Source organism: Lutra lutra, chromosome 2 (assembly GCF_902655055.1).
Source record: "Lutra lutra chromosome 2, mLutLut1.2, whole genome shotgun sequence".
Classification (NCBI taxonomy): Eukaryota; Metazoa; Chordata; class Mammalia; order Carnivora; family Mustelidae; genus Lutra; species Lutra lutra.
This window is the reverse complement of record NC_062279.1, coordinates 34500710-34528251: the sequence shown is the minus strand read 5'-3', so window position 1 is coordinate 34528251 and position 27542 is coordinate 34500710. Positions and strand designations below refer to the sequence as shown.

Genomic DNA, 27542 nt, shown 5'->3' with positions numbered 1-27542 from the left:
GCTGTTGCTATGATTATTAATATTATTCCAACAAGAAAATTTATTGGCAGAAGTTGCCTTGAGGTCTGTGTTGAAAAAGACCTGTGGGTGTGATCTGGAGGCAGAGAACTGTGATCCTTAGTGGCAGCTTCCATGGGAATGTGTTAGAGGTAGTGATAACCATGGAGCCCACAACTGCTGTCCTAACTTTAAGACCAAGAGCTTTGCCTTTCTTTCCCATATTGGTGCTCCAATATGTACAGAGAAGAAACTGGAGTATGGTCGCATGTATGCTGCAGCTACACAGTGGTGGCTCCCAGATGTTTCAGTGCCAGAGGATAAATGGTCTCTTCTCTGAGGCTACTGCTCTCAATTCCAGGAAACCAGATGTAAGGTCAGGAGGCCAGCCAAGATCAAATGGTATTCAGAAGACTCAAGATGATAGAATTGGAGGCCCGAACCTGGCCTGTGGGCTCTTTCTTTCTGTGTGGCTGGACAATGGAAAGTCACCCCCACCTTTAGAGATCCAAGTGGACCCAGTAGCACCAGATCTAGGGACAAGGGAATCAAGAGTTGGCAGTATGACCTGATCATTTTCAAAGGTCTAGTTCAGCTCATCATGGCCAGGGATTTAGGACTGGAGATCCAAATAGTATTAAAGTGTGTTCATTTTGTTGTGCCATGAATCATTAAGGATTCAAGAGCTGAGGCAGAATGCCACTAGGTAAATAGATATGCAGAGGGTCAAGACCCAAGCCAGTCCCCTTGATAGAAAGGTTTGCCCTGAAGCTCGATTGTTATGGTTGTGACCTTGTGTGATTCTCCCCTGGATCAGGAACAGTGTGTGGATTTTTCTCTCCTACAGACTTCACTGTGGGAAAGACTCCTCTGAGTTTTTACATAGCTTATTTCCTCTTCTAGGAGGACTAAATCATCCTCTCCCACTGAGAAGCCCACTGATACAATATCTGAAGGTACCCTTGGAGGCAGTGCCGCTCCTCAGTGTGGTCACAGGACCTATGGTGAGTGGGGAGAGGCCCAGCTTCTGGCTCCCATGACCAAGTTTGTGTTTGCTATGCTGGTTGACATTATGTGCTCATTTATTTTTATGTCTACTCTCTCAGCTCTTCTCTGCCCATCCTGCCCTTCCCACTAGCTCTAAACAGAGTTGGTGACTTTGTTCCTACCTCTAGGGTCCAGTGGAGTTTAATTAAAGCCCCAGTTTAATTTAAGGCACAAAGCTGCCTGCCATCTAGGGATCTCTGAGGAGAATGGGGACCTTAACCCCATTTAAAATGTATCCTGCAGACAGGTCCAGTTCATCTAAAGTCACCTCCTGCCTGACACTCCAATCATTAATTACTGGCAAAGTAACATATCAATGACAGACAGTGATAAAACTCTTTCCCTGACAGAGCCACCTTCCCAGAAAAGTCTTCTGACTTGACTCCTGGCTCAGTTAAGGCTGAATGCTGCCTAACCCTTTAGGAAATTCATTGTCTACCAACATGCTCAATGTTAAACTATCACTGACATGGTTTTATCTCTCTGAGAGCTTGATGGGGTTTATGAGGACCACCCTCCATCCCCAAGGCTTAGGGAAGCAGAGCCCAAGGCAACATAATCCCTTCAGGACCAGTGGCACTAATACTATGAGGGCAGCACGTGTGGCTCACGTGGCACACTCAGCACGTTGGCACACTCCTCTTAAAGTGCCAACTGTGCCTTTGAGGCATCCACACAGTTCAGGAATGATGCCCCTTCCACATGGAATTACAGAAGGCTGCAAGTTTATCAAACTGTTCAGAGCCCTGGGAATCTGTACACTGTTATTCAGCTAGGTTGCAACCCTTCCATGGAAAATATGGGGAGAGGAGTCTGGGAGGTCTTAGACAACAAGGATTTCCTTCAGAGGAGTTCTTGCAGCCATTTACCAATGGCTATGTATAGATTTTGTGTTTTGGTCCAATTCCTTGACTTAACCAAGAGTACTTACAGCTCACTGCCTTTTCCCTTCTCTCTGCCCAGTGTGTCTCTTCCCCAAAGATCAGAATGGCGTGTGCTCTCTTCTCCGTAGCTGGACTGCCATGCCACCATGTCAGTGCTGCCTTCCCTCCTTAGCCACACTATTACAACTTTCAGCTCCTTTCCTAAACCCTGTATTTCTCATCTCACATTGCCTTAGTCTTCTAGCTCTCTGACATGCCACATATGTTCCTCATTTATCATGTTTCTGTTACTCTCCTCTACGAGCCTGAGCTCCGCATGGGCACAGATGTTAGTCTGTTTCATCATTGCTGTACTCCTGGCACTTAGAACAGTGTGCCCTGCACAGAGTAGGTATTCGCCCAGTGGATCAGCGCCACTTACATAAATACCGTGTCCAAGGCAAGGGACCTGCTCAGAAGCTAAAGGGCACCGGAGAGCTGAAGAGCAACCGCGTAATCAAAACCATACCTCAGGAGTGGGGCAGCATGGAGGGAGAGTGGGCTTAACTCTGAACGAAGCTCATACCACCAAAGGCCAAAGCTTTTCCTTGGTCTCCATATCCCCTTATGGCAAATTTCTGTATAAGCTGTTGGGGATATTTTAGAGACAAAAGAAAGCAGTGTCTTCTAAGCTCTGAAACCAGAGCTTGGTCTGCCAAGATGTAATAGAAGCTAAAAGGTGGGCACTTTGCTTTTTATGTGCTCATTCTTCCTGGTACCAAGTGTTCTGGTTCTAAGGGCCAGATACGTTTTTAATCTTGAAAATGTAAAAATTTGGCCTTGTTTGCCAAGTAGTTGTGAAGAAAGATGAAATAATGTATGTGAACAGCTTTTTCAGAAAATCAAAGAGAACTCTGAATTGTGAGGCATTCTCATTATTTCCCAAAGCTTGAACCATCCTTTCTCCCCTCTGCAAGCTGCACTTAGCTGCACTTACTGTAGCCAGGAGGGAATCCAAGAAGCTGCCAGAAAATACAGTGCCTGTGGAAAAGGACGTGCTGAGGTGTAGGCTTGTTCCTGAGAAGGTTTCATCCAGTCCACTCAGCTGTTCAATATAGTGGATATTGGAAGGATTTTCTGCAAGGCAAAAGAAGAAAAAAGGAAAGACAGGCAGACAAGCTTAAGAATATTGGACTGCCATACTAAGCAAGCCAAGGGATGACCACTGAACAAAGAATTTGATGTCTATGCTGGGGTCAATGTGGGATCTGCCCTTACTTCATTAGCTATCTTTCATCTATCTATCTATATTTTCTTCTTTCCAAGTATCTTCCTCCCCTAAACACATGTATCCTTTTTGGGTACCTTCATCATCAAGGGCATATACTTGCACCCCAGGCCAGCTCCTCCAAACAACTCCCAGTGTAACCTTTATATACTTTATCTTTCAAGCGAGGACACTTTTGGAAGTAAAAGGAGATACTCTCAATAACTTCCCTGGGAAAACAAGTATAAATGGGAACATATGGTCACCCCAGTTACAGACATTTTTCATAATACTATGCCATAGATACCCTGGTATTTACTTGGGTGTTTAGAGTTATCTACATTCAGAATGAGTTAAAGCAGTTCTTATAAAAAATTTAATGTGCATATGAATCTCCTGGAGATCATGTGACAATAGATTATGATTCATTGGGTCTAGGGGTAAGAATGGGATTCTAGGTGTACAACAAGCTTCCAGATGCTGCTGATTCATGGACTACCACTCTGAGTACCAGTGCTTAGAGAACTCTCCTAACTGGGGCTCATGTAGCAATAGCCAAAGTAACTATTATCCTGTTTCTAATTGACCCAGGCTGCAACTCAGATCCCTGGAGGAAGCTTCTGAAGGAAATGCAACTAGTCATTGTTGGGAGTACAAACAGAAGCACTGACTGCCTTTGTTCCAAGACTATTATTTCAAAAATGTTTAAGTAGAAAATAGCATGGGAAGATAGAGATAATATCTCTCACCAGAGCAAAGAGAATCATGCTTACTGCCCATTATAAAAAGTTCTGGTTCCCGAAGCCCAGGGTTCCTCTCCTATAAAGGAATCCATGGTGGGTCCAGGTATTATATGGCCCTTTTCATGTCACCCTGCAGGAACAAGGCCTTGGTCAAGCAGCATAAAATTATCTGGCCATACTCTGGCTATGGCCTTGCTTTGAGTAGTAAGCTGTTCTTTATCTCTGACCCAGTGGTCTCGTGTCTTCTGTTAGTGTCCATGAAACTGTGGCAGGTTACCTTGTAGGTTTGCAAGTAAGCATAGTTCTTACTTACATCCTGCACAGTTCGTGACAGTCATATTATAGATCAAACCAAATCTACCAGGCATATGATGCAGAAGACATTCCTAACTAAGATTGGATTATTCTTTAATTCTTTAAATTACTCCATGTTTTTATAAAAGATGAGAAATGCATGATAATATCAACCCACATTTTTTATGCACATGTATTTTCTTTTCTCCTTGCATTGCCAATCCAAGACATGCTCACATACCCCAGGAGACCTTGTCCAAAACTTGCTGTGTCATCTTAAACTACTGGCCTTTATTCTCCTAGACATTTTCCTGTATGCCACGGTACATTCTGTACCAAAGTGCTGGCAGTCAGACTTGCAGTTCTCATGTCATCCTGACCCTTTCCAGCCAGTGAAGGAACAAAAAACTGAGTGAGCTGACAAGTGATTTGTTAGACTAATTTAACAAGGGCTGCCTGGTGCCAGCAAGTCTTTCCAAGCTCTGAGTCCCTGAAGAGTGACCAGATGTACTTTGGGTCCAGTGAGAAGCTGGTTGGTCCCCTCCTGACTACTCCAACTTACATTACAGTCTTCTAATCAATGTCTTCAGGGCATATACACCTTGGGTTAAATACAGTTCAAAAGGATAGAAAAAGAAAATACAGATAAAAACTATGGTTGACAGCTTCAGGTACTAATCTGTTTTAAAGACACTATTCCCTTCTTTCATATCTTCCCCTTTTTACATCAGTTATTGTCAGTATTGAATCTCAGTGTGTCCCCTGTTTCCTCCCAACATATCCCCAAATACACACAGGCACCCTCCCTGCCTTTCCCACCCTGCTTTCTATTCCCAGAGCTCTTTACATCTAGGAAAGTCTCATATATGTGTATTTACTGTAAGGTGTTGATGAGTGATAACAGCTTGTTCTGGTATTTCTGCATCAAGTATTTCCATTTTAGGAGAGCAGGACCATTAGGGTCAGGATTAAGATGACACAAAGTAGACACTTGGGACACAACATTTAAGGACCCCAGCAGTGGGTGCCTCCTTAACATCTGCATCCTGAGTGCCTCATATGTGTCACCCAAATCCCAGCCCTGGTATCACTACAGGAAAGGAAGCTGTCTGATTTAAAGTCCCACGATGGGTAGGTAAGTGGGTATAGGGACATTCTTCATAGCCCTCCTCAAACCCATGCCTCACCCCTAGGAGATTTCCTCCAAACAAGACTGAGCCAGCTACTGGTCTCCCTTTCCTGATAACTAAATAAAAGGAGAAGACAGATGTTATTCCTGCACCCTGACACCCAGATATACCATGCTCTGCATGATGTCACCAGTTAGATAAAAGCCCAATGTAATGTCTAATCAAACACTTAACATTTCTCTGGGGCCCATTCTGATTCCTCAGTCCTTTGTGGATTCTAAAAAGAAACTTGGGAAATCAGTTATGGATGACAAAGTTTTCTCCCTGCGTTTTGTCCTTGAAACACAACTTACTCAGTTCTGTAAGCATGGGGATTCTTCGATATTTTGACGTCCCAGAAAATCTGTAGGCTGAATCCCTTCCTGTGGACACAGACCACAACAAAGAAGAAAAGAGATGGATAAATGCAAACAAAGTGGCTTACAAAACTTGGCAAGGATGGAGAAGCCCACCATGTAAGTTGGTGCTTCATCTTAACAAAGTTACTCTCGTGTCCAAATCCTTGTGTCTTTTTTTTTTTTCTATATTTAGGGGGGAAAGTTGGGGCCTCCTCAGCATATTCTTTTAAGAAGTGGTGTGTGTGTGTGTGTGTATGTGTGTGTGTGTGTGTGTTTTAAATGGCACTTAAAGTGAACTTCAAAAAAGGCAAAGCTCATCCAGTGGCTGCTTATTGACCACAGTAGTAAAATATGATTATTCTCTGTGGAGTGGTAGTGCTAGAATGCATACCCATTTGCATGCAGAACTTCCAGGAATCCATGAATAAATAGGTGGGGCTGTTCCACCAGTGTTTCTGGCACACAACAAAAGGCTTCTGACTCCTAGTGCTCTCAGCCTCTTGGAGATGGTCTCTGGATATTCAAGTGCACACAAAGCACCGCTCATGTCTTCTTTCTTCTTCCACAGAATCGGCTGCCTCCCATCCCTGGTTGGCCTGCCTCAATTCAGAAGTTCCTTAAAGATGGGCAGGGTGTCACTTGGAGCCTCTGAGCTTTGCTTTCAGTTTACAGAATTCCCTCCTATGTGAGGAGGTGGAACCCTTCACATTCTTCTGTGAGCCTCGACTCCACAGGACAGCGATGCATAGCACCAGCCTGAGACAAGTGCTACTACGCAGGGAACTAGGGACAGGCTCAAAACCAGGCAGAAGACCAGAGTTTTTGTCTCTAAGCCAAACTAAAAAATGTAAAGAATGAAAAGGGAAGAGAGAAATGGGGAGCTGGGGTCCACTTAAAAAAGATACATACACATAATGACCTCATCAGAAGTGATCCTTTAAAACTGTTGGTTACCTTTCTTGAACCTATTTGAGAATACTATGTAATAGGGACACACTACTGGGAAAGGTAAAAATTCTACTTATAATTAAAACTCCCTACTGTCATGGAAGAGGGTCTGCTGTTTACTGAGCCAGGCACACGGGAGGGGACGGGGTAAGATGGGGAATGGATGGAGATGAGCATGGTGGTAAGACAGGGTGACGGCAGACAACAGGAGGGCTGCTGAGATGGGGACAGTGGAAGAGAAATGACCCAGAAGAAGATTCTTCTTTCCAGAGACAATGCTATATGCTATAATATTTACCAGCTTCTCCATTTCCCTAAGACGTTCAGTGAAAGCGGCTCTTCTTGTTAATGAAGAGAAGAGCTGAATATGTTTCTGAGAGCAGCTAAAATTTGGAGTCATACTTCAAGATGAATTTGGGGGGAAACCTGATGCTCCATAGGAAGCTCCCAAGCTATTAGTTTATAGTTAGAACTGGCAAGGACCTTAGGAATTCAGTAAACCCTTCAACTTCAGGTAGGCAGGTAGAAGACCAGAGGGCTAACCATGTTCACACAGCTATTTAAGAGGAAGGCTTATATCACAACTAGAGATCAGATATCCTAACTCATTGGTAAGTCTTATTTGTAATGAGATCTGAATACCTTCCAACTATTTTTCCTAAGAAAAAGTCTCTGGGATTTCCATAATGCATGAAGATTGGGGGAACTAAGATTTACTTTATTCTCAGATTTCTGTTAGATGCTTTCTCTGCTCTATGCACCTTTCCTTCCTTGCTCCTTCTTCCAGTATTTAAAGAAAGTCTTCTCCATGCTAGGATTCTGAACAGTCCCTGCCCAGTGGCATTCTCTATGATGCAAATATAAAATATTTTCAGTGATAGGTACTGTGGAAAAACCTAACTTTTAGGGGCCAGTGATTGATGAGGGAAGATGACTTTAGATAGGGTCTGAAGAGAGTCCTCTCTGATATTGGAATGGAGTTCTGAGGGGTGAAAACCAACCCAGGCAGAGGGAATGGGATAAAGAATCCAAGGTAGAAAAAAGCCAGTATGAACAGGACGAAGTAGGAGAAAATTCAAACTCCCTACAGGCCTGCAAGACCCTATGTGATCTTCCTATAATTGTCATGGGTCACATTATAGGGTTTAAAGTACGGAGCTGACATTATCTACTAAATATTTATAAAAGATCCCTCTGGCTGCTGTGAGCAGTAGAAACTATAGAGATATCAGAATTTTACTACAGTCATATCAAATCTGTGATTTCAGTATATACAGTCAAATACTTCGATCTCAAATGATCTTATTGGGTGCAGACATATGTACAACAGTTGAAATAACTGCTTTGGACATCAGCAGAAGGACAGCAACTGAATTTATGCCCTAATACTATCTTGTCTTGTAGAGCAATGGTTAATTTGAATATGTGTCAGATCGTAGCCTGGGTATACTGTACTAATGTCAATATTTTTGCTACCTAATAGTACATAGTATTATACCTGAAATCTTCCAGTCTGGCAGGGTGCTATTACAAAAGATTGCTTAATTGTAGATCACTACTGTACATTTAAATTTCAGTAGCATATTAAGTTGTCAGACTTAATTACCGTTATATGTTTAGATTATGCCACAGATTATTTAGTTCAGTACCTAGGTTTGCCAACCTGCTCTCCTTATGATGTGACAGGGCAGCAATTAGAGCATCACTGGAAAGCCTAGAGTTTCCCATGGAAATGTCCAGGAGGGCTGGCATTCTTATACATCTTTCAGAGAGTCCTCACTCTGCTGTCCCCAATCCCCAACACCCCGTGGTGAATCACTGTATGGAATAGTCTTGGTGGTCCAAGATGGCCTTCATATATAAGTTTATCATGACTAAAGATGTGAGAAAATCCACATTCCACAAAGGTCTCACCAGGTATGCAAGGACAAGGTTTCTGATCTTGGTACAATTAATCTTTGGGACCCAAAAGTTCATTTGTTTGTTTGTTTGAAACTATGTGGGGCTGTCCTATGCCTTGTAGGATGTCTACCAGGATCTCTGACTACTACTCACTAGATGCTAATAGTATCCCCCCAAGTTGTGACAACCAAAACTGTCTCCAGACATTGTCAGATGCCTTTGGGGGCAAAACTGTCCCTTGTTGACAACCATTGTCTTAGAAGAAGGGAAAGTGAACTGTTTGTTCATTAGCTAGTCTTATGTTGGAGCTCAGCATGCAAAGTGTTCTCTGCCTCCTAGTAGAATTTCATAATCCTTTATACTGTCAATTCTTGGGGGCATATATCCCCATTTCCACCTCTTAGAGATAGCACAAGAGTAGTATTAATGTGTAATGGGAAGAATATTAAGAGAACCAAACAGGCTTCTCCGAGGATTGGGAATCTCTAGATATAAACTCTAGGTATATTCTTATAATGCCAGAGTAATTGATGAAATTTCTGAATAATGATACTTTGCTCTTCACAAGTTCATAATGTGACTTTACTGATGCTGTGGCACCAGATAAGCAGATTCCATGACCTTTGTTAGGTGGCACAGTAGAGCCTGACTGGATCTGTATTTCCTGGTTACACAAAAGGGTATGATGACATCCATAAAAGAAATGGTGCACAACCTACACCACACATTTTTCACTAAACTTTCGCTATTGTCTTTGGGGAAAGCACCTACTCATACTTCATAATGATTGAAATTCTTTGATATTCCTTTATTTTTTTCTGCCTCCTTTCCAAATCTTTCCCCCCTTCTCCTTTACCTCCTTCTACCAATTCCTCTTTCTCCTTGAGGGCAACCTCTTAACCTGTAACAGAGTACATGGCACATCATACAAGAACAACATTGTTTTGTTGTATTAATAAATAAGTGAAAAGATTAAAATCACTAGATATAAAGGAAACTAGGACTAAATTCACATGTTTCTATCTTTCTAGCCTATACAAGATGTGAGACTTAAGTAAAACTAATAGTAGAAAGGACAAGTCACCCAGATGATTAACTAGATGACCAATGTCAGTTTATCTCTGGCTTATGTTATGTGGGCATTTTCATTTGTATATTGATGATATTGCCTTTACAGTGAATACTTCTCTGTCCAGTCATAGAAAGTTGTAAGTATGGTGTATTCATTTACACACACCTACTCACACATATACCACACACATATCTCATGTAAATCTGAATGAGCTTAATTGCTATGCTAAGAATTTATGTGCAGAACACAACAACATTTTTAGATTTGCTCATCAGTGAAATGGCTCATACCTCCTTAGTCTGGATTTTCATGGCACCTTGCTATTTATAAAGTGCTTTGTTATCAGTCTGCTTTGCAAAACACCCTGAAACTCTGGGTGCCAAGTGGACTTTTCTTACTTAGGAAGGGCATCTCAAGTAGCTGGCTCAGTTCACCTACTAAGGAGTAGGGTTGATTACTCATTTATTCCTTTGGCCCAAGAACCTTCTACTTTCCCACCTAGCAACAGTGACCTAGAAGTCAGAGAGAGTTCTTTCGGTGTCCTAATTTGACATATGAACATTTTTATCCACAACCAGAATCATGAAAGCCTTGCAATTTCTGTGATGTCTGACTGCTCCAAGTTCCATGCATAGTGGAACAGCTATGCTCAGCATCTGCACGGGACTGCACAGAGGACTGAGTTCCTGATCCTGATGATCAACATCCCCAAGGGAAATGGCTGGATTAAGGGGACCACAAAATGATTTATTTTTATTTTTTGAGTTGCAAATATGTTTTAGATACAGAAAATTCTTCACTAATAACACTTTCATATTAGGTTGAATGTCTAGTAGTCAATTTTAGAAATAGATGAATAGATAAGCCTTTTCCTATTTGAGGGGAGAAGGGAAACCACAATTTTTAGTGGGGATTTACCTCAAACACTTGGGTACAGTGAAATGTATGGGAACTCCTCAAGAGTCCAGCTTCCTGGCTCACTTGCTTCAATTCATTAAGTATATGGTAAGCATCGAAGTGACCATAATTGTACTAGGCATTAAGAGGAAGAGAAAAGGGCACCTGGGTGGCTCAGTGGGCTAAAGCCTCTGCCTTTGGCTCAGGTCATGATCTCAGGGTCCTGGGATTGAGCCCCACATTGGGCTCTCTGCTCAGCAGGGAGCCTGCTTCCTCCCTCTCTCTCTGCCTACCTCTCTGCCTACTTGTGATCTCTCTCTGTCAAATAAATAAATAAAATTAAAAAAAAAAAAGAGGAAGAGAAAGGAAGAAAAGACTTGATCTCCACCCTGAATAGATCCTGCTTCTCACATCTCTTTCCAGTCTGAAGCTGCAATATGACATTCTTAGTCTATGGAAGTTGGAAGAGACTTTATAGTCTTCTAATGTTCATAGATTGAAAGCATCTTAAAAGAGTAAAAGAGAATTTATACTTCATTTTCTCAAACATAAAACTAGGAATAGTAGTGGATCTACTAAGATCCAGTGAGAATTGATACTACTACTACAACTACTAAATAATATTAATTATAATAATGTGCCAATTTCTATCTTAATATTTACATTAATAACAAAAACAGCACTTAAAATTCAGTGATTTTTCTTAAAATGGGAAAACAGTGTTACATGCATTCCATTTAGAAGTTAGAAATAGTTTTTAACTTAGGATTACCAAGAACTTAACTGCCTGCTACTTCTATTACAGAATTCTCAGAGTTGGGAGGGGTCTTTGAAGATATCTGACCCAACTTCCCCATGATCAAAGTACTTCAGAGAGGAGTTAATTCTCTTTCCTTACTCCATTCCTTTAGCCTCCTCCTGTCAGGGAGTTGTTCTTACGTGATTCTTCCGGTGACTGATCAGAGCAGCTAATCCTCAGTGATCCAATGTTGAGGGTGGCCATGATGTTCTCTGTGTCTACCAAAGCTGGGTTGCTTGATGCCTTGGATGAAGAGGATAAAACAGCACACATGGAACATTCTTCTATGTTGGCTGCATGCAGGTCTTGAGGAAAGAGTGCAGATCCCTAATGAGAGAAAACCCAGTAGAGGAGGGACTTCTCAGGTGGAGGGATTTTATATCATGACTCATGGTAATGGCTCTTTACGGATGATGCAGTTTTTGAGCCAAAGCCACTTCAGCCTTCACTGACTTGGTTTTAAAACTTAGTCACCTGATATGTAAACACACTTAGCGTCATTGATCATTAATATCTCAGTGTGACTAAACTTCACAGACCCTTTACTGAGAGCAAATCTGGATAAGCCAAAGGAGTGTGGAGAAGGAGGAGCCTAAATCCATTTAGATGATTCAAGTGAGAGAAATAAAGTAGGGGTAACAGTAGGGGTAAAGCTGAAGTTATGGATCTAAAGGCAAATTTTGCATCCCCACAATTTTGCATGCAGCTGACCTTTCCTATACCCTCTGGATTAACTAGCATAGTGGTGGTTGCTTATTTCCCAATTTGGTGGAGAAATAGAGATATATCTGGTCCTGGCTTCAGGTAGCTTAGGGATGAACACCAATAATTTCTAACACTAGCTAGATCTAGAGGTTTCTGGTTCTCTTCCTATCTTCCTTTCTATGGCTTAAAGTAAGTGCAGAGAACTTTATGGTGGCTTTTTAAAAAAGCAAATGAAATTTGTTTCTTGAGAGAACCAATTTTGAAATTTGAACAATATTACATATTGTCAGCATTATTTCATGAAAAAATTAATTGCTCTGGGTGCATTTTACACTGAACCTACTTTTTTTTTTTTAATCCAGGGAAATAGTGACATACAATGGTATAGGGGTGTATAAAGGTTCAGAGCAAATACAATTACAAACACAACGCCACATATGCATAATGGATCCATTTTTCAGAAATGTAAGCCTAATTCCTCCTTCTCACACATCTATCAGGGACCATGTGGCATTATGTGTTCCATAAAAATGTGTCTTCAGAAAAGGTGAAGTCAGACCACAAAGTCTAGCTAGTATCAATATTTAGCTGTGGACATTAAGTCAGAATCAGATTCAGAAATGCAGAGAAACTCTTATTTATATAAAGACCATAAAATATGATTATAAACATAAACATAAAATGTAGTGGCTCCTGGGCATAAACTCAGGAGCCACAATATCTAGATTTAAATCTTTATTCTGCTGCTTACCTGCTGTGTAAACTTGTACAGGTTATCTACTCTCTCCATACCCAAAATTCAACAACTTAAAATCTACCCCACAAATTATTTTGAGGGTAAAATGAGTTAATATATGTAAAATGCTTAGAATAGTTTTTGATACCAGTAAGCACTATATAATTACAAACTACCATTTTATTATTATTAATGCTAGTACCATTATGCTATCATTATATTCACTATCTCTAATGTGACACTTACAGGTAGAATGAATATTCGGGGAAAATTCCGTAGAAATATCCATTCTCTCTTCAGGTAATCCAGAGACCCAATGAACACAATGTCTTTCAGCTCCATTCGTGTATAGCTGCTAGCTCTCAAGGGCATTACAAAATTCCGAAGCCCTATCAGTGTTGAGGTAGCATCTCCAAAGACACATGCTACTACGTGGTCCCGAAACTCATGTTTTGACTTGTCCATTCGTTTCTAAGCATAAGCATGCCAGAGTCTGGTCAGTTTTAGAAACAAGCTGAGAGTTTCTCAAAGGAGGCTCCATCCCCTCATCCCAACTCTTCCAGGTGCATTCATAGTAGGACTTTCATAAGGATAATTAAATTCTGCAAATTGCTCATAAAACGGAATTTACCTACTATGAGGCAATTATACTTTTTGTCTTTTTGTGGAGTTCCTTCTTAGTCCATTTTTTAAAGTCTTTTATTAGCATGGAGTGTGTCAATTAAAACTCAGTGTTATTCCCTAAGGTGTGAAACCATAGAACCAAGTGAGAAGTACATGTTTTATTTTCATTACAAGATTTTGGTTTTATATGCGCCATAGTAAGATTCAATGAAAAATTAAAATGTTACAAATTCTATTGTTAAATTTATGTCTTCTAGTGAGTCCTGAAAATCACACAAAGTTGTACAACATGTTTCAGTTTTTGGTGGATTTTTACACAGATTTTTGGAACATATGAAGTTGCCTTTTCATGGATCAAAAATGGTTGAGTATTGGTAACTTCATGTAGTTCAACCTAACATACCAAACTCATTCAACAGATACTTTCCAGAGTTGAGAAAATTTGTTACGCAAAGTGCAGAAAAGAAATGAAAAGGTCACAAAAATTCTATTTGAACCCAAACATTTGAACATGCCAGTACTACCATCAGCATCACCAATTGTTAACATTTCCTCTATATCTCTAAGTGGTACCGCCAAATAACCAGATACATGAAAAATATTTAGATGAGCTTTACCCCACATTCACAGAGACTTTTAAGAGCGATAAATAAAATTTTAAAGAGAGAGAGGGAGATGATATTCCTGTAGGAAACTCATCTCAAGCCTTTGTCTGATTTCTTTGAGGAATGAGTCAGTGCCTTGTCTTGTGGCTCTGGAATGGGCTAGATAGAGCACTGGATCTGGAGATCTGATTTTGTTTTCTGTTTTATGACTGTGAACAAGCTAGGTTACCCTCTAACCCTCAATTTCTTTAAGTTTGAATGGTTTAAAAAATAAAAACTAATTCTGTTGTGGAAATGAAATAATATATTGAAAGTACAGTGCTCAACTCATTAGCTATTATTTAATACTTTTAATCAACTATGAATCTTCTTGAACTCCTAGAGTTTCAGAGGAGGACTCTTGGAAGCTGGTAGAGAATAGGTTAAATGCACGTAGAAGCACATCATACATGAGTGTGGCCTATATTTCTCAGCACATGAAGACTCAGAATACTTCAAATGTGTATATCATCCTGCCCTATGCCCATCTTTAGCTGGGTTAAATGACAAGCTTCTGTGAAACAGGGGATGATAAAATCTAACAAGATAAATAAGTAACATCTGACATCTCCACAATTAGTTCGTAAAATTAGCATATACTAGGAAATACTCTCTTTTCAAAGGGAATTGCCCTGTGAGGGGAAATAAAGCTACTTGTCTGGAGAGCCTTCTTGGAGAGTGATGTGAATCTTAACCAAATCTATTAAATAATTGTTTCTAGCTAATCCGATTAGTTTTAACTTGAATAATGAAGCCTCTAACAGTATTTAATGTAACATGCCTGAAGTCCAAAGATTGCTCTTCTGAGTAGAACTAAACAATTAGAAACAAGATACATGGCAGAGTGCGTTAATGGCTCAGCCAGAGAGGCAAGTTCCCCAAGAAACTGTGGCACAAAACTGTCTTCCAATTGAGAAAGATGGTGGTTTTTGGAGAATGGGGAGGACACACTATTTGTTCAAAGTAGCTTAAATCAACCACTTCCACTTGACCCTTCTGCAAATGAAACCAAATTCAAAGCCTCTCTGAATTCTGCAATAGGGACATTTCTCCTCTATGGTCACAAGTTTGAAATCCCTTAGAATTTCTTAAACTAGAAGCCCTTCTAAACATATCAAAAGACTCAGTTGGTGTTCTGAACTATATTCCACATCAAGTATCATAAAGGAGATATCTATCATAGCAACCTGTCTCTGTGTTAAGAAATATGGTATAATAAAACATCTGCTATTTCTATTTCTTGGTCTCTTGGATGCCTCCATCTGCAACCAACTTCTCAACCTTTCTAATGATTTCTCTCCCACTAAAAACATGTTTAGCTTCCTGTTCAATGGAGTTTATTTTGCTTAGTTTACAAGAAGACATAATTGCTAAAGTGGTGAATTTCAGTAGCAGCCTTAAAGGTTTTCTAGTTGATATGACAGCTCTGACAATTTTATGCTTCTGATCAAATGATTGATCATGCTTTTACAAAAAAATTTATAAAAATAATCTGTTAGAACACTGGTACCAAGCCACAAGGATTGTGTGTGTGTGTGTTTAACAGGAAAAAAAGTGAACATAACTCTTTTGGAAAACAAGAAAAAGATATAATTATCAATTAGTCATAGTTGAAAAAATTACATAGAGTTCATACAACAAACAATCACTTTGATTATGACACCTGGAAAGCAGGTGTCAGAGTGTGGATTAGAATACAGATTTTTCACATCTTAGTTGTTAGCATTTCAGTAAATTGAGTTAGTTCATTTCCTTGAGAGAACAGAGATAGGACAGAGACAGGATAGAGACAGAATTCTAATATTTATTAGGATTCACCCATGTTATGCATCTAGGAGATACATTCTTGACTAATGTGTTAAGTATAAGTACAGCCAGCTTTAAGAGAAACCACTATAGAAAATCCAAACTTTAAACCAATAATTAGGAAAATATTTACTTTAAAAAAAAAGGGAAAGTCTTTGGAGTTGTTGTAAATGGTTTCCCTGGTGCATTTAAATTAATTAAATTTACTAGCAAAATAACATGTCAGGAGAACATTATTCTAAATAACTGACTCAGCTAAACTGTGAAAGGGGGGAAGAAGGACTTGAACAATCTGATCTAATTGTTTCAAATCCAGCATATTACTTGCATGGTCTTTGTCAAATGCCACATCTGTTACCCTGCATACCACTCAGGCTGGTGAGGAATGTGTTTTCCTTTGGAATTCACAGTTTACAAAGAAAAATGGCAGGTTCTTGCTTATAACTAGTATAAGGACATTATTACCCTAGGTATAGCTTTACCTTATTTGAAATTTGGTGCAAGATCACCTACCAGAATCACACTGTCCAAAGCGGTTGCTCTGCACCAATGAAACATGCCACTGCTATCAAGATGGTCAGAATCTTGTTCCGCTTCATACAGAAAAGTCCTAAGCAGGGAAAATGGAGAGTTAGCTGAAAACATTTGTGGCACTGGTGTAACAAAGCCAAGATATCAAACTCATTAGAACCTTGAACCCAAAGCACAGAGTAGCACAAGAATAACCTTGGTCTGTGAGACTCCAGAGTAAAGATTCATGTCAGAAGGACACAAAGATCTGAGTGTCCAGAGTGTATCACAGCTGAAGACGTACAAAGCACTTGGTGTGTGTATGTGCACATATGTATATCGCATGTGTGTGCATTTAGCAGACATATCAAGCTCTCCTTTTACCTTACGCTATATGTGCCTTGAAGGTAGTTATTTTTGCTCTTGATTTTGCTACTGTAGTGATGCTACTATTGCTTGGGAGAAATCAGGGGAGGTGTTTGGGGCACCTGAGCATAGGTGAAGGCTGTGAGATTGAGTCATGAATGGTATCTCTCTCCTTGGCCTGTTTTCCTCCCCTCTCCTTTCCATATCTTTTTGTTTGAGTCCCTGTTGAAACCTTCCTCCTTATTACATGCATTTTATATTCTTTACAGCTTCCATCACTGGCCTGCATTTGACTAAACTCTGCTCTAATCTTAGTTTAAGTCTTGTCAAAGCCCTCCACATGATCGCCCAACACTGTAGTTGGGCACAATCCTGGTCATGTAATACATTCAACCACCCAAAGGGTTAGATGATCTTTGGGAAAAATCCCATTATATCTGAAAGAATGCATATTTGCTCAATAGAGAAGAAAGGAAGCCCTTCTAGAAACACAGAAAGTTTAGAGTCTGGACCTATTTTAGTTAGGAGAATCAAGGCTTAGTCTCAGAAACAACTCAAAATTTCAGGGGCTGAACATAATACAGGTTCTCACTCACACTACATATATTGCTCAGGTGAACAGGTGTCTGTGCTCCACACAGACACTCAGAGTGGTGCAGAGGCTGTACCATCTTTAGAGTCACACACCTAGAACATGTATCCTCCTTAGTCATTAAGGCAAGGGAAGAGAAAGGGACTGGAGAAACAAGCCTGGACTTTTAACTGACCATGGCCCAAAGTGACACACATCATTTTTTAAAAAATATTTTATTTATTTATTTGACAGAGAGAGGGAGAGATCACAAGTAGTCAGAGAGGCAGACAGAGAGAGAGGGGGGAAGCAGGCTCCCTGCTGAGCAGAGAGCCCCATGCGGGGCTCGATCCCAGGACCCTGAGATCATGACCTGAGCCAAAGGCAGAGGCTTAACCCACTGAGCCACCCAGGCGCCCCGACACACATCATTTTTTATCATATTTCATTGACCAGAACTTGTCACATGCCTCCTGCTAACTTTATGGAGGTTGAGGAACATGGGAAGTGACTGAAATGGTTGGTGAACATTTCAGTATCTACCAGACTTTAAAGACCACTCCACATTTTAGGGATAAAGGTCAAAGAGCTAACAAATGGTAAAGGTGGCATTCAAATACAATGGCTGAGGTTGAGGTTACTGATGCTCAGAAGATCCAATTCTCCTTCCCATCTTTAACAGATGGGCAACCAGATGGAGCCACATGACTAGTTCTGGACAATGAGAAGTGATGGCTGATGTGGGGACAAGCTCCTGTGTGATTCTTCAGGCCTACTCTTGACCTGTTGTAGTGATGACCAGCCCAGAACATGAGTGCCCATGTACAACAGAATGCCCTGGCCTCAATGACCTGTGTTAGATATGTAACATGAAGAAGAAAGATACCTTTGTTATGTTCAGTCACTGAGATTTCATGGTTGTTACTACAGCATACATCCATCCTATTCTGACAGAAATGCCTATTCTAAAAAACACGTTGCATGGAATATTACTGGAGAAGTTGTGAGGAAATGCTTTCTGCAGTGAAATTAAGTTTGAGAAAAATGTCCCCTCTTAGATTCACACTGCACTTCAGTGTTATGAAAGGCTCAGAGAAGTCATACAAAAAAGAAAACCTTTTGAGTTTGTATAATCCAGTGTTTTACACACTTAGTTGACTGCACGCACTTACCATCTATTGATTCATTTATTTATTTAAAAATATCTGTTACTATCTCTTGAGACACCTTTTGGGACATATGGTACAGTGTCATACTGTAGGTTTAGCCATAGTAATCAGTATGTTAGACAGCACTCTCCTGTGAGATTTTACTATATGTCCTGGGAAAAATACAACATACTGTGCTCTGTGCTGCAGGGTGAAGGTTTTTGTTGTTGTTGTTGTTTTCCTGTGAATTAATGCAGCTTGTTATTCAACACCTGGCCCAAAGACTCTGACTCTAAGATAAAATCAAGCAATTTTGATCTCTTTAACCTAGTCAGCTTCTAAATTACTATCTTAAGTCATAATTTTTCAGACAAAGAAACTTAATATTGTCAGCTTAGAAGTGTCAGGCTTAAAGTAATGGGATAGAGAGAGGACCCAGAGAGGCTGACATTGGAGAAGAGTTTGGAAAGTTAAGAGCTTATTGTTAATGAGATTAGCCAAGGCTGAGATGCAATCCTTTGTATTCTTCCCCATTGAAGATTCCCTGTGAACTTAGTGGATTCTAGCCGTTTACCTGGCCAGAAGATGTTGCAATGTAAGCCTTAAGGTCAGTTTAACCAAAATGGGTTACCTTATTCTTTCAACTTAACATGCCTTTTGGTGGTTTATATATCCTTAACTCAGCAGCTCCAACCCCAAATTTAAACAGCCACTCAGGCTCTCCTAATGGTACTACATAGGTACTACATAGGACTATAATGATAGCTTTAGGCCAAGCTGGTTAAAGAAACTCATCAGGGAACACACATAAGACCAGAGTCTGTTTTTGATTTTTATCAGGATCTGGAGAACTGGCTCTGTTACTCACTCATAGAATGTATTTTTCTTTCCACATGTACCTTCCTAGACACTGTCCCTCAGATGTTGGTGTAATACACCAAAGTTACCTTCAGGAAGGTGGCCTCCTTCTCCCCACCCTCAGCACCCAAGTCTGGGATAACTGTTACTACTTTTCTTCTGGTCAATTTCTTCATCCTTTTCACCTTTCCCCTCCTTTCACTTCCCCCCCCTTCTCCATCTCCATAATAAATGAAGACTCCTGCTGTGGAAATTAAATGTCTTTTGGAAAATGGAAAATGATCTTCTCCCAAGCACATTTTTGCTTGACTTGGAATACCAAATCAATCACTGTACACTTTTCTGTCATAATAAAAGCATGATCTATATATACAAGCTGTCACAGACAACATCTTTCTTTATTCTGATGTTACGGAAAACAGATATGCCTTAGAGGAAACACCTGTTGGAGACCTGCATAAAAGAAAAGGCTGGAGGAACCCCACTTCATCATAAAGGCATCCATCTGGTGTCTTTGCCAAGCAAAACCTGACGCAACCTATTTCACCATCCTTAACTATAGCTTCCTTCTGCCATATGCCTTGCAAATGACATGATCCTTGCAGACATATACCTTCATAAAGAGAATAATCACCTGTGGGAATGTGTGGCACTAGCAGTCTTATTAACTAGGAAATGAAGATCAGAACTAAAGGCTGGTGCTATTAGGGGGGAAAGGAGCCACAGAACACCACACAGGTCATCCGGGGCAAAAAGGAAAAGCAACATCCTAACCACAGGCAGAAGCCTGTTGCGTGAGGGACCTTTCTGTGTAGGAGAGGCTGGCAAGCACTATGGTAGGAGCTATCTGAGAGGGCCTTCAGCAGGACATGTTTGGAATGAGGGCGGGTGAGTTCACTGGTCACAAGATAGGCTTCTCCTTGCCCAAGCAAAGTAGGATACTTCTACCTGGGGGCATCCAGGAGCCATCAAACCCTGAAATGTCCTCAGAGTTAGGTCTCTGACTGCCATATTTGAAGGCTGACAGGTTCTAGTTTGCTGGGTGAGAATAGCTTTTGTAGCCAGTCCACTTGAGGATGTGCAGAGCAGCATGGGAATGAAGGCTCCAGCTTTCTTTGCTGATGACTGCCTTTTTCTGGGCTGCTGTTGTATGCATGAAGCCAATTGCCTTGTGAGTACGAGCTTGAACCTGTCCCAGAGAAGGAACACAGATTCATTCCACTCTGCTTTCTGGAACCATTCTGAAGAGTACTTTTATTCTTCCATGTCCATAACAAATTACCCTGTATGAATCCTATCACTTAAAGGAAAATATAAGTGAAGGACCATGTGCCTTTGGTTTCCAATGGTGGCATCTGATGAAAGAGAGAGATCAAACCAAGTAAAAAACTCTGTTAAGGTGGGGTAGGTTTCAGCGCCACATCAGGAAGCACAGTATCCAAGAGGGTAAAAGTCTGCTGTCATTATTTTCTCCAATTTACAGATTTGACTCAGATTATTCTTGAAGATGATCTACCATTAGATCCCCCACTGTTCACAATATCTATTATAAAGTTTAAAAGGCACTGACAGGTTTTTTTTTTTTTTTCCTCTTTTGTAGGCCTCATTTTTGGATGTGTTGGAAACCCTGGCACATAACCATTCTATTTGAAGACCTTTTAAAACTCCATAGGTGGCTTGTAAATTCTTCGGAGAGAGCTTTCTGGCCTGGATGTAGAACAATATATTTTTTTTTGCTCAAGACTCGAGTTAAATAAAAGTAACAAGTTTCAAAGTCTTAGCATAGAAAAGACAAGTCCCTTGGCTAAACATTGGGAAGTAGTGGGGAGGAATGTATCAGTGTGTCCAGGAGTTTCAGTGCCTTTCTTGGTTCAGTCTTTGGAAAAATCCACTGAAACTGTATCTTGAAGGTAGTGACCAAGTTCCCACCAAAACTGGAGGGAAAATCCTCTGTTCCATTGATGCCTTTGGTGCTGTTAAGAATTTTGTATGGTACAGCTGCCTTCTCTCTAATGATTTCACATAGGGTGATGAGATTACTCAATTTATACTTAACCTGAAAATACTAATTGATTGTCAATTCTGAATACTACCGTTTGTGTTCTGGGAAGAAGACAATCACCCAAAATTTGGGAATCTGAGAGCAAGTTGTATAATCAGCGCTTCCCACTCTATCCTGTGCCTGTCTCTTTCTCTCCCTGTCTTGTGCATATTTATATACACCCCTGCATACTACACACATGTGATCACCAAATTCAGAATATGAGCCTTTATGGACACATTATGATTTCATTTTTCTCGGTTTCACCTGGTCGCCATTTATTCATAACAAGGCATTTTCTTTTTTTTTTTACCTTGGAGAGAAACGTAAGGTTTAAAAACATGGGTAATTTTTTACAGTCCATTTCTCTGGGAACCTGTATATGAGCAAATGGAAAAGGGTTCCTGTGAGGTCTGAGAAATTTTCAGGGCCAAGAAACTATGTAAGAATCTCAGGAAGGAGGAGAACACAGTCCACCTTTCCCATTAGAAAGGGCTCTGTGATCACTTCCTTTTCCATGAGAAGGAAAAATGGTGCACCAAGCTCTGTGCCTTAACCTCCAGCTTGACCAGATATCATTGCTGCAACTCCTTTACTACAAGGTAAAATGCAAGAAAACCTGCCCTGAAATCTCATGAGATATTCCATGTGTTGACAGCAGGTTGGTTATCTCCAAAGCATCATGCCCTCTTGGTTGCCATGTGGGAAGCCTTAGGCAGGAAAGGGAATGGCTATCACTGTGTGCTCAGACGGAGTTTCCCAGGACAAACTTCCAGCCCTAAAACTGGGCACTCTAGTATTAGAATGGGGAAAAGCCCATAGGAGGGAGGAAAGGGGAAGGAAGAATAAAACACTTGAAACACTATGCCCAGAAAACCTTCCGCACCTCTGTCTATAGGTGGGTTTAGTTGATGTCCAATGGAAGAAATGATATTTAGGTGGTCAGAGACATGCATGTTTTAAGACATACAGAGAATTATATCTTCCAACCTTCTTCTGGTTCCTGTCTCTTGAGTCTTTGCATAAGAAATTACTGAGTATTATAAACTTAAATAGTGAGGTTTGTGGGTATAATTTTTAAAAAAATCTGTAAATGACATTTAAAAAATACATATTAAATATAATACATAAAATACATATTAAAATTCAAGATATCATTGTGTTCAGTATAATCTTATTTCAGTCTACATAGGAGAATATAAACTGTGTGCTAATGTAAACCAAATCAGCTGTGAACAGAGTGCTCTGTTTGCCTTTAAATGTTGCTTTACAGATGGAGTCTATCAAATCCATGGCCTCTGTTTTCAGTGTTTACAATTTAAAATCTCCACAAAGACATTTTTTCCACCCTCCTGCTTAGAAGTGAGACACAAGGTCAGAGTGGTCCCAGACCAGATGAAGGCAAGAATAGGATGGTGTTTCTATTAGATAAATTCACATCTGAACGTACATTTGAGCATCTCTCTGTTAAGCTTTACTATATTTCTGATGACTACAAACTGACAGCTTTCTGCAGAGCATTTTCTATGAAAACATACATGTAGGAATCTCAGAATTTAAATGGTTACCAGACAGAAGATCAAGGAGAAAGATGAAAAAGACAGTTTCCCTCTTCCTCGCCCATTCCCCCAGACAGACCGTCATTTAAATCCCTTTATATCTTATGGATATTGGATTTAGGATTTCCTACAATGTGAGGACAAATGAGGCATGACCTGAAGCAGCAGGTACTTCTAATAAAGGCTGGAGTTTGTGCCCTCGGTAGAAGAGCCTGGGGCTCTGGTCAAGCTACACATCTCAGGAGAAAAAGCTCCACAGCCAATCTTTCCAGCGTAAACCTGCATTTTTAGGTGCTCTTTCCCACACAACCCAACACCTTCTAAATATCAAATGACATACTAAACACAGAAGTTGACCTAAATGAAAAATATTTTCCACAGAGTTTGAGATACAGTCTTCTCTATTCAGTGGACTAGGAACTGAACAATCAACTCCGTTACTGATACTTTTGATCCTAACGTACATTACTAAAGCAAATGTGAATTTCAGGCCAAAGGCTTTTACTTCTGTGTTGGGATATGGAGGTGGGAAGTAGGAATTTGACATATGTGAAAACTAACAAATTTTTCACTGTATTGATACACTTTCTAAGGTTTTAAGGGATTGAACCTGAGTCAAAGATTAGCATAAATAAAACAATTTCCTTGGGCACCAGCTAAGAAGTTTGGTCTGGACAATTACCAATAATCATAACCCCTCAGAAGAAATCAAGACGGGAAAAAATAGCATCCACCACAATGTTACCGGTTTGAATGTGTGCATGTGCTTGTATAAATATGCTTGTGTGCATGTGTGTGTACTTGTGTGCCTGTGTGTGTGAGAGAGAGAAACAGAGAAGAGGTATCAAACTGAATGGTATAAATTGTGCAGAAGAAACACAACTAATTTCAGGGTACATGAATGCTCTTTGGTGTTCTTCCTAAAAAGGAGGTTGTTTGTGAAGTCTCCTTATCTACATTCCTTAGTTTTTCTGACATTCCTGTTGCTGATGTCAACATGGAGAGAGATTATCAGTGTGCTGGGGACTAGAGATTTTTGGAAACACTGAAAGGACTTAATGATGTGTTGAGGGCCACAGACTTTAAAAATTTCCTCCCATCTGGAAGCCATCACTGGAGGGAAGGCTGTTGAATAAAGGTATCTTGAATGTTAGAATATTTTACTTAGCACCAGTGACCTGTCAAGAAGCAATGGGGATAATGGAGGGGGAGGCCACTTGGGATCACTCAGGACATGGGGCCCTCCTTCTGCTCAATGGGCTGCATGACGGCTCTTTTTAAAAAGTGGCTTGCCTTGATGAAATGTGAAAAGTTAGAAGTAGGAGCCTCTGGTGGGAGGGAGAAGGTTGTGGTTAGTGTTCTTTAACAACAAGAAGAAGTGATTAAAGCCAGGCTGTTATTAGGGATGAAAGCTAAGAGTCAGTGTTTTTTCATGTGTGGGGCCGTAGAAGAGGATCTGCAACATGAGGTGGACTTAAGGCAGGAGAATCACAGGCACTCTCACTAGAGGTTCCTCAGGTTTTAGCTCTTTAAGTTAAGGATGAATGAGAAAGAAGGAGGAAAGAAGTAGAATGTTCATCTTGTCTGTTCACCTCTAACTTGAAATTGAGTTTCCACAGCAGGTCAAGTCCTTCACTTCTCTTATGTGTCACTATGAAAGTGACGTTCACATTGGGATTTCCTGAAGCCGAGCCTGTTGCATCAAAAAACAGTCCGGATGCTCTACCTCTCACCTTTACTGCTTATGCTCCAGAAGGACCTTTCCAATGTTGTTTACTTAGTTGCAGCCATTTAGAGAGAGGGAGGGAAGGCGGGAGGGAGGGAGGGAGGGAGGATGGGGGAGGGAGGGAGGGAGAGAGAGAGGAGAAAAAAGAATGGTTCTACAAACTTTTTGTGAACTTTGTTATAATTTAAAAATCACCACCAAATAAAATTCCTTTGTATGTCTCCCGTAAATGTCTCCTGTGCTATGGAACTACTGTGCATGTTGACAAGTGAGTTTTGTCTTGGATCTTTCCCGCCCTCTTTCAGAGAAGGGACAAGATTATCCAATGGCCCAACACACTAGTCACCCAGCAGGCAGAAGTGCATGCCTGTCCCTCTTTACTGTTGATGTAGACCAAATGGAAGACCCAAAATAGTGCATTGTCAAAGGTTTCAGCTAAACACTCTGCCTTTTGTACATTAGAATAAGTTGACATTTGCATAGAATTATACAGACTACTTAATAAAAATAAAAATGGTATCTGCTTTCCTGATGAGTACTTCCTTGACTATTTTATAAGAATGCCAATGATTTCCTATCATCCCTTTTCCCTCTGTATCAAAATCTCCATGAAATAGATTCCAAATTATGTCTGAGCTTTCATCACTGTGTGAAAGAACAAAGAAATTACATGCTCTGTGAAATCTTCCAACCTCTTCCATTAGAGCATCTGAAAGGAACCCATCATCTCTCACTCAGGATGCTAGGGTAAAAGTCCAACAGCAACCATGCCACGTGTCTTAAAGGTTATTTTATTCTACCAGTTGATTCTTTAATCTTCTACATTATTTATTAATTTGTTTTGGTTTCAGTGGAAAATTGAGATTATATCATTGAAAATTCACTTTTTATGTGGGCCCTCTTCATTAACCTCTACTCTTCCAAGCTTCTGAACACCCTTTTTTTTTTTTTTTTAAAGATTTTATTTATTTATTTGACAGAGAGAGATCACAAGTAGACGGAGAGGCAGGCAGAGAGAGAGAGAGAGGGAAGCAGGCTTCTTGCTGAGCAGAGAGCCCGATGTGGGACTCGATCCCAGGACCCTGAGATCATGACCTGAGCCGAAGGCAGTGGCTTAACCCACTGAGCCACCCAGGCGCCCTCTGAACACCCTTTTAATTTAAACTCAAAACTTTTGGTAATAGTTTGGGATGAAAATTAATGCCTTGGTGAAATTATCCTAAAGTTAATCACCTATTATTTCCAGACATCTGATGAGATACTATTAACCTCTCTATCTAGAACAGGATCAACAAGTTACTTTAAATGTGAGAGAGCTGGGCAGATAGTAAGTATGTTAAATTCTGCAGGTCAAGAGGGAAAAGAGATACTATGCAGGTAGTTGTATAAAAAAAAACAAATTGAATTTTCACAATTTCTTATGATGATATTCAAAATATAATTTAAATAATAGTGAAGAAAAAGAAAAAGGAGGAGGAGAAGAAGAAGAGGAAGGGGGAGGTGTTTTTTTGGTATTACAGATCTACTAATAAAAGTAAAGATTTTTTTTTAAAGATTTTATTTATTTATTTATGACAGAGGAGAGAGAGACAGTGAGAAAGAGAATACAAACAGAGGGAGTGGGAGAAGGAGAAGCAGGCTTCCCGCTGAGCAGGGAGCCATGCAGGGTTCCATCCCAAGACCCTGGGATCATGACCTGAACTGAAGGCAGATGCTTAAAAACTAAACCACCCAGGTGCCCCAACTTTATGCTGATTTCATTAAGAAACATTATAAAACCTAGTGAATGTTAAGTTTTGAAGCCACTTAGTGTTCTATAATAGTGATCTTGGGCAGTTCTCCAGAAAAATTTCAATTGTTACCTAGAGCTAAAAAAAAAAAAAAAAAAAAAAAAAAAAAAAAAAAAAAAATCAGTGCTAAGCTCTTAAGCTGCTTTGTGGTAGAGTAAGTCAAAATATGCAGTTTATTTTCTGAGAAAAATTCACAGAACTAACAAGAGAGAAGTCCCTGAGAGCAAATGAAATTCATCATTGACAATACTAGCCAAATAAATATGATAAACTCAAATATTTTCAACAAAACACCTGCTGATGAATAATACAATGAATAACAAGAGTATTTACACACCTTATATTTCATAAGTTTTGTAAATTTGTCTAAGTAGAATTTGTTGTTGTTGTTGTTCTACATGTATTTTTTTACCTCTATCACCTGTAATACATCTTAGCAGGTTCCACTTCAGTTGTACTGGATTAGTATTTTCTCAACTCTTTTGAAGACATTTTCACAGGTAGTTGGGCCATGCAGACTATTTGCAGAGGCTAATTTTTCAATTATTTCAAATTCAGCATTGGCTCCCTTAATGAACAACAACTAGACAGTATCAGTAACATTTGTTGACTCACAAGGAGCCAAGGAAACCACTCAAAATCATTTGCCTTGTTTTTTAATTGACTATTGATATTGCTCCCAATTTCAACTCTTCAAGCAACTGTTTTTGCTGAATGGTCAATAGTATTAAATAATTTTATTTTCTATGGACACCCTCACTGGATGTTGCCATAACAATTTAACTGGCTTACCAGTAGTAAATGGCTTTCCTTGCTTGGTTATCATAAATTTTGGTTGCAAAGTCTATGTGATTACATAGTCTTTTCAATTTTTCTAATTTTTTTTAAGATTTTACTTATTTATTTGACAGATCACAAGTATGCAGAGAGGCAGGCGGGGCCGTGGGGGGTGGGGGGAAGCAGGCTCCCTGCTGAGCAGAGAGCCTGATGCAGGGCTCAATCCCAGAACTCTGGAATCATGAGCTGAGCCGAAGGCAGAGGCTTCAACCCACTGAGCCATGCAGGTGTCCCCAAATTTTCTAATTTTTTAAACCAGTGCTT

At 40.1% G+C, this 27542-nt stretch overlaps 1 protein-coding gene across 4 annotated transcripts in view; it reads right to left on the bottom strand.

The window, feature by feature from the left end:
• The window catches only part of KCNU1 (potassium calcium-activated channel subfamily U member 1), a 163567-nt gene that overhangs the window by 9457 nt on the left and 126568 nt on the right, over window positions 1-27542 (bottom strand). For all 4 annotated transcript variants that reach the window (XM_047717060.1, XM_047717061.1, XM_047717062.1 and 1 more), the window contains 5 exons: window positions 16386-16482; window positions 13045-13269; window positions 11498-11684; window positions 5695-5763; window positions 2905-3044 (listed from right to left, as the gene is read on the bottom strand). In XM_047717060.1, coding sequence (XP_047573016.1) covers window positions 2905-3044; window positions 5695-5763; window positions 11498-11684; window positions 13045-13269; window positions 16386-16482 — 718 coding nt within the window. The remainder of the gene's footprint in view (window positions 1-2904; window positions 3045-5694; window positions 5764-11497; window positions 11685-13044; window positions 13270-16385; window positions 16483-27542) is intronic.